We start from the raw sequence: 8,549 nt of genomic DNA, 5'->3' as shown, positions 1-8,549 counted from the left end.
GAAGTGGCTACCTCTATTCCTAAAAAAATATTTAAGGTATCCTAAATCTTTTATGTCAAATTTTTCTTTGAGTTGTTTCTTAATATTTTGAATTTGCTCGAAATTATTTAAGGTAATTATGATGTCATCTACATATACTAAAATGAGAGTAGTATTGATACCGTCACATTTTGTAAATAGAGAATGATCGGCATTACTGATTTTAAAATTGCAAGAAATTAAATAAGAGCCAAGTTTTCCATACCATGCCCGTGGAGATTGCTTTAATCCATAAATTGATTTATTAAGCCTACAAGCCAAGTTAGAATTTGTTTGCAATTTATGACCGGGTGGTAATGTCATATACACCTCTTCTTAAAGTGTTCCTTGAAGAAATGCATTTTTAACATCCATTTGGTAGAGATTTCAACCATTGTTTATGGCAATGTAAAATAAAATTCTTATGGTATTCATTTTTGCAACCAGTGCAAAGGTTTCATTATAGTCTATGCCATAGGTTTGTTGGGTAAATCCTTTAGCTACAAGTCTTGCTTTATACCTTTATATGGTACCATCACTATTATATTTAATTTTATACACCCATTTACAACCAACCGGTTTTTTATTTTTGATAGGGAGACAATTTTTCAAGTTTCATTTTGTTCTAAGGCTTTTAATTCCTCATCCATAGCCTTACACCAAATTGGACTTCTAATTGCTTATTGATAATTTTTTTGTTCTAATTATTTTTCAATACTAGTGAAAAATGTATGGTATTTGGTTGAGATGTTTTCATATGAAACAAAATTTTCAATTGGGTATTGTACCGAATAAGTCACATAATCTCTAAGTCTAGTTGATAGTTGTCGTTTCCTAGATGATCTTTTTCTATCCGGTAAATTTTCTTCCATTTCATTTTCATTTATGTCATTATTAGTTTCATTTTTCTTGATTATTTTCAACTTGATGGTAATTTCTAGGAATACAATTCAAATCATCTAAGTGAGGCAAAACTATATTATCATTTTGATTATTTAAATATGATTGATGAAATATTTCTTTTTCTTTGAAATATGGTTCATTTTCAAAGAATGAAAAGTTTCCAGAAATGTACAATTTTTTTATTAATTGGACAATAGCATTTATAACCCTTTTATAAGATGAGTATCCTAAGAAAATAGTTATTTGTGATACAAAAACAAGTTTGTCATTTCTTTTGATATGTACGAATAGGGGTGTACAAAAATACCCGTGACCCACCCGACCCATCTGACCCGTCCGACCCGACCCGTTTTTTACCGGGTTGAGTTGTTATTGGGTCGGGTACGGGTTGAAATTTGATAAACCCGTTACTCTGGGTCGGGTCACGGGTTTGCTCTTACTAACCCGTTTATACCTGAACTCGGCCCAGAGTCGTTATCTCCTTCGCTCGCGACCCGGCACTAGTACCAGTTAGTACCACTGTATTGTTAAAAACTTAAAATCTTTACAAGAATATCTCTTATGTACCAATATCAATATATGCTTAACTCAGTTTTTTGCACTGCTACTAGTATTAGTATATGCTTAACTCAGTTTTTTGCACTGGTACCAGTATCAGTATATGCTTAACATCACTATTGTAGGCCGACCAAAATAGGATTATTGTGGGCTCTAAATGAAATACAAATTAGTACCATTGCACTGGTACTAACTGGTTCTAATAAGTTACCAACTTACCATGATAAGTTTATTTAATGCAGTGGTACGTTGGTAAGTTACCATGATAAGTTACAAACTTGCCAACTTCTGTTTTTGAATATGTCTCGCTTTGAATCAGTCCAGAATGATAGCTTTGAATTTATAACCCGTTTAACCCGTCTAACCTGCATAACCTGTGTATAAAAAAATAGATGGGTTGGGTTGGATTATGGGTGGGTCAAGTAAATAATTTTTTTAACCCAGTGTAATCGGGTTGGGTTAAAATTTTAATAAATTATTATCGACCCGCCCGTTGTACACCCCTAAGTACGAAACATGTACAACCAAATACTCTCATATGGTCATAATTGATTTTTTGTTGATAAAGAATTTCTAATGGACTTTTGTTTTCTAAAATAACACTAGGTAATCTATTGATTAAATGAATGGCACAAAGTACAGCATCCGACCAATAAATTTTAGAAACATTATTTTGAAATAATAAAGACCATGTCATCTCTAATAAATGTCTATTTTTTCTATCCGATACTCCATTTTGTTCGGGAGTATTTATACAAGTTGTTTGGTGTATAATACATTTTTCTCTAAAGAGACTTGAAAATTTTCTATTTATAAATTCAATTTCATTATCCGATCTAAAGATTTTTAATTTTGCATTAAATTGTGTTTTTACAAGACATAAAAATTCATAAAAACAATAAAACACTTCATCTTTAGATTTAAGTAAAAATAACCAAGTTGCTTTTGAAAAATCATCAATAAATAAAAGAAAATATTTGAATCCATTATATGAATCTATTGGGGCCGGTCCCCACACATCAGAATGTACTAAATCAAAATGAGCTTTATTTTTGCTAGTAGAAAGAGAAAAATGAAGCTTTGTTTGTTTTGCTAACTTGCAAATTTCACAATTAGAACAATTCAAATTTTTTAAATCTAAGATACTATTTAATATTTTTTCGGAAGGATGCCCAAGTCTCTTATGCCAAAGGTTAGAGTTAACGACTTTTGTGGAAGCACAAAAAATTATTTTGGAGTTTAAAAGATAGCGTCCATTTTTAATAAATTCTTCACCAATATTGATGCCAGTTTACCGGTCTTGAAATACAACATTTTTACAAAAAAATATTGCATTACAATTTAATTCTTGTATTAATTTATTTACATAAATTAAGTTTACGGGAAATATTTCTAAATATAAAACATTTTTAATTTGTTTTCCGTATAAATTAATTTCTCCTATGCCATTGACTTTTGCTTTCATACCGTTTGCAAACGATACATATTTATTACCATTGGTCGGTTTGAGGTTTGACAATAATTGTTTATTTCTAAACATATGGTTTGTTGCACCACTATCAATAATAATTTGATCAAAAAAGAAATCTTTTTGAGTTAGAAGCAATACCACACGAGCTCTTGATTTGAGTTTGATACCACATTTGGAAACAATTCCACAACATTTGTTGGAGAAAGTTGATCTTTTGCATTTGGTTAGAAAATATTTCGAGAGTTTGTTGGAGAAGATCTCGTGGCATCGGAATTGAATTATTTGTAGTATTTGAGTGAAAAGGAGATGCATCTCCCCCCTTTTCTCCATCACTTTCCACCCTTTTGGTCCGAGATTAGAATACAAGAACCAACATTGATCTCGAGTGTGATCCTCTTTTTTGCAATTTGAACAATTATTGGGATTGCTAAAGATTTGCGTCATAGTTGTTTGATTTACCAATAAAGTTTTTTTTAAAAAAAAAAAGATTTTTATAAAGCTTAAAAGAGAGTAAATGGTTAAAGAATTCGAAGATCCAAAGAAAAAGAAAAAATAATGATAAAAAAGAATTAATGAAGGAGATAAATGGTAAAAATGAAAATTTGTAGAAATATTTTTTTAAGAAGAAATTTTTTTCAAGAAAGTTTTGATAAGACTAAATTTATATCCGTACTTTATCCTCCCTTTTTTTTTTGGGTTCTTTACTGATAAGAACAAATACTATAATTTTGTTATTGGTTTTTTTATGTGTGTAGAGAGGAGACTATTTTGGCTCTTTGGCTCTTATCTTTTTTCTTTTTTTTCTCTTAACACTTGTTGAGTTATTGGCTTTTTGGCTCGTAACTCTAGCTACTTTCTTGATAGTGATTGATTTCTTAGCTCTTTGGCTCATGATTTTACTTTCTTGATACTGATTGAGTTCTTGGCTCTTTGGCTCTTGACTCTGTTTTTTCTTCTCTTTGTTGGTACTGACTAACTTTGCTAGTTTAGATGACACTTGTGCAGAATTTCAGATCTATGGCTCTGATACCATGTTAATTTTTATAAGACAAGATAATAGAATAAAAAAATTAACTTATTATTGCATTCATAATTTGAGTTTTACATATATTCCTATTTATTAAAGAATTAAAAAAACTAGCTATTGCATATTTATTACAATTATCAACTACTACGACTAATTTCTATCTCCTAATTTATTTATTACAATACACAACTCCCTAAACTAGCCGTTATACACAACTCCCTAAACTAGCTGTTATAATAATAATAATTAATTACTATTTTCAACAGTAATAATCACAACCGTGTCTCTAATGGTATTGACACAAACATATTGACAAATAATCGTCAATTTGTATGCTAGCACCTAACATACATCCCCCTCTTCTTTAATTTCTCTCTCGTTTTTGTGAAAATATGTGTGTTCAGATGATCGGATCAAAATGAATTGTTGCACATATATTCATAAATTAATTACACACCAGCTAGTTGCACCAATTCGGTCACACCACTTCGTTCGCACCAATTCAGCTGAACCATTTTAGAGAGAATGCAGAATTTTGGCCATATATATATATCATGCAACCCATATTTAATGTCATAAATTAGCTATTAATTTGGTCCCGAACTATGTAATTTGCAGGACATTATTTCTAACAATAACGTGTGAAGAATAAGATTGCAAGTTTAAAACTCGAAAAGTAAGTTGGTTATGCATGAACATTTAAATGTGTAAAACTTGTTCATCATTTTTATTTAATTAACAAAAAAAAAAAATGAATAGTTATGTACAAAAATTTGACATTCTAACTTATCTCAAAAACAACCAAACCGTGTGATGAATGAATGAATGATCTGATACGAAGTAGAAACAAAAGCAGCAGTGTATCCGGTTTGGATGGATGGAATGCAAATGATTCGCAATAAATTTCACATGGGAGTATGTGAGTATGAGACAGTCTGTCTTTCTGTCTCTCTCTGTCTCTCTCGTGTTTTGCATTGATTCCTCCTTTTTTAGTAGTAATTTCTCCCTTTTTAGTAACATATGGTTGCAGCATGCACTATGCAGTTTGTAGTTTGTTACATCATATAATCTACTCTAGTGCTTGCAACTTTGCACATTATGTATGTATGATATTAATCTCCTCACCATATATATATGTGCGGTTCAGACCTCAATCTTAAACCCTGAATTTAGTTAATTCCTCCTAACTCTGTTTGTGTGCCGTATGAACCGTATAATGAGAATGATTGATTGTTCGCCATTTCTCGAGAAAAAAAGAAACATAGTTCCTGGGACTAAAACGAAAATACACCAACCATCTCATTCATATTCAGAATTGCGATTTATTTCATTTTCATTGTTTATATTCATAGGGAGAAGAAAATAATAAAATAAAGGACTGAAGTGAAAAAGTAGCCCGCTAAAATCTGGACTGCAGAGGTATTGAGGCCGTGTCTCTCACAGACAGAAACACCGAGTCGATCGCAAAACCTCACTTCCCCTTCCCTTTGCATCCCAAATAACAAATCCCTTAAAACCTTTATATATTCATTCACAAATCACAAACAAACAACGAACTCTCAAAGGAAGGATACAAACTACAAAGACAAGAGAAGAGAAGATATCGCTTCTCTCCCAAATCCATGGCGTCTCCTATCGAATCTGGGTGGCAGGTTCTCCCTCCTCTCCCCCCCCTCATCCAGATCTTCTTCCTACATTATTCTCCATTCCTCGATCGACTCTCTCTTTCTCCTTTTTATTTCAAATTCTTTTCTTTTAGTTCGATTTTGCAAAGCAAATGCCAATATTTTGATAGATTCGTCTCTGTATATGGGATGCCCAACAATGTGCAATGCTAATTTTTGGATCTACAAGACTATTTTCTTGTTTAATCAATTTTTCATCTCTTCATAGTTCCTCTTACTTGAGCATTTTGCTTCGAATTTCTAATTCGAAGTCTGTTCAGTATGTTGTACAGATCCATTTCCGATCAAATTGGTCTCAGTAGTGCTTGAAAGAATTTAAGATTTGCGCTAATCAATATGAGAATCTTGTGACTGTCAATAAATAAATACTGATTCAGTACTGAATAATTAAAATAAATTGCTAAGAGTAAGTTAGAGGATTAATTCAGTGGTTGTTTGTGCGTTGGTGCAGTATCTGACATCGAATTTCAGTGAATTTCAACTGGCAACGGTGGTGACATTCCTCCTCCATGAGAGCGTCTTCTTTTTGTCCGGCCTCCCCTCTCTTTACTTTGAGCGCTTCGGATTCTTCAGCAAGTACAAAATTCAGGTTCAATTCTTTCTTTCTTTCTTTATTTCTTTGTTCTCTTTTTCTAAATTTGTGTAAGTTCTGCCTTAAATATTTTGTAGAAAGAATGACTCTGTTATCACAAATCTTACATTTATGGCTTAAGCAAATTGATAAATTTTGGCACTATTAGAATACCAATAGTTAGTTTAATATTTGAGAGAGATGTAGTACAATTTACCAATGAATGAATTTATCTACAAAAAATTTGTAATTGTGACTTGAAGGACATAAACAGTACTTAATTTTATTAGGTTCTCTAAATTAGTCAAACAAACAAAATTAAATACGAGGAGAAACTAAACTAAACTAAGGAATTGTGCCTCTCTTCAATTTTTTTAAAAATTAATCTGAGTTTGTAAAATTGTTATCGGATGCAGAAAAAGAGCAACACACCATCGTATCAGGATAGGTGTGTGTGGCGGCTGGTCATGTACCATGTGTGTGTCAACCTGCCTCTGATGACTGCCTCCTATCCTGCCTTCAAGTTCATGGGCTTGCGTAGCTCCCTCCCTTTGCCTCCCTGGTAACAAGATATTCTTTTCTTTATATTTGTTTTAGTTTTACTTAAATGGAGTGTGTCATTCATCCTGACGTGGAGATAGTATCTCAGGTCGGAGGTAGTATCTCAGGTGTTGTTCTACTTCATATTGGAGGATTTTGTCTTCTACTGGGGTCACCGTGCATTACACACCAAGTGGCTCTACAAGCATGTCCACAGTGTGCACCATGAGTCAGTATTTTCATATTTTTCTTTTCCATTTTGGCATATTTCACCAAATGTTACATCGCCAACCAAGTCAAGTCAGTACAAAATTGTCTGAAATTGTTTTCATCTCATCATCAACATTCCAAATACATACATAGTAATATTGAGTGGTGAATGAAATAATAAGTTAAGAATAAAGTATATTTTGACAGATATGCCACCCCATTCGGGTTGACATCGGAGTATGCACATCCAGCTGAAATTCTGTTTCTTGGGTTTGCAACGATAGTGGGCCCTGCTCTGACGGGGCCGCACCTATTGACGCTGTGGCTGTGGATGGCGTTGAGGGTTCTGGAGACAGTGGAGTGCCACAGCGGCTACCACTTTCCCTGGAGCCCTTCTAACTTCTTGCCTCTCTACGGCGGGTCTGTTTCTGCTCTCTTCTCTTTCCTTTACACTCCATCATTCACTTTTTTATTTATGGCACTACATCCCTTATGGGAATTGTTTCATAAGTATATACCCAGTTCTTGTAAATTAAAGGCCAAAAGCACCCGATTGTCTATCAAGAGGGCTATTTCTTTGTGCTTCCAATAGTAGCACATCACATCACAGGAAAACAATATATAGAAGGGTGGGTTTGCTCCATTTGGTTATTAAAGTTTGCCATTGTACTACACCGTAGCTAATGGGTTATCTCAACACGAAATTATACCCTTTGAATGATGGAATCATTGCACTTTTTTCTTTCTGAATTTGTTATGTAGGGCTGATTTTCATGACTACCATCACCGGGTGCTGTACACCAAATCTGGCAATTACTCTTCTACTTTTACTTACATGGATTGGTAAGCACTCCCTCCTATCATGAGAATTTTAGACCCCTTTGATCTTACTAGATGGTTCCATTGATTGTTATTTGTAATAAATTAATTAAAATTGGAGCAGGATCTTTGGCACGGACAAAGGGTACCGTAAGATGAAGGCGCTAGAGGAGGTGGGAGAAACGGATGCTAAGAACTTGTAAATCTAGAGTGGCTTGTTATCCATCCCCAATCATTTTCACCTCATCTACCTTTTATTGCGGAGTTAGATATGCCTCTTTTTTTTTCTTTTTCTTTTTCTTTTATTGCATTTGTTGGTCGACGAACTGACGTGGCAAGTTTATCGCTGGTTGGTTGCAGAAAAGAACGTACCAGTTTTACTTGATTAACCTTTTGGTATCGATTTCCGTCTTAATGGATGTGTATTCCTTTTGTATGATGCTATATCATAATGTTTGAATGCTAAGCTCAATCCAAGTTCTCTCTCTGTGTTTATTTATTTTATTATATTCCTTGTTCATGAATCATGATTGCATCTTTGCCAGTGAAATTGCTGAATATCATAATTAAGTGGGCTCATATGGATTGTATTTTATTTGATAGTGTCGGAAATACAACATTGCTTAGTGATACAATTTCAGCCTCAAAAGTGTTATCTATAGATTGTACTTGTGTTGTGTGGATGCGGTAATTGTGTGGATGCGGTAATTGTGTTGGATACGATATGGATATAGTGATATGGCAATT

At 33.3% G+C, this 8,549-nt stretch overlaps 1 protein-coding gene across 1 annotated transcript; it reads left to right on the top strand.

The window, feature by feature from the left end:
* The first annotated feature begins 5,401 nt into the window (after positions 1-5,401).
* LOC144574673 (very-long-chain aldehyde decarbonylase GL1-11) lies at positions 5,402-8,289 on the top strand. Its single transcript, XM_078324685.1, has 7 exons — positions 5,402-5,629; positions 6,114-6,251; positions 6,650-6,795; positions 6,883-7,002; positions 7,191-7,403; positions 7,746-7,826; positions 7,927-8,289. The coding sequence occupies exons 1-7, from the start codon at positions 5,600-5,602 to the stop codon at positions 8,003-8,005; spliced, it is 807 nt and encodes a 268-aa protein (XP_078180811.1). The 5' UTR covers positions 5,402-5,599; the 3' UTR covers positions 8,006-8,289.
* The last annotated feature ends 260 nt before the right edge of the window (positions 8,290-8,549 follow it).

This window comes from Carex rostrata, chromosome 23 (assembly GCF_964058835.1).
Source record: "Carex rostrata chromosome 23, lpCarRost1.2, whole genome shotgun sequence".
In the NCBI taxonomy this organism is placed as follows: domain Eukaryota; kingdom Viridiplantae; phylum Streptophyta; class Magnoliopsida; order Poales; family Cyperaceae; genus Carex; species Carex rostrata.
This window is presented reverse-complemented; position numbering and strand designations above follow the sequence as displayed.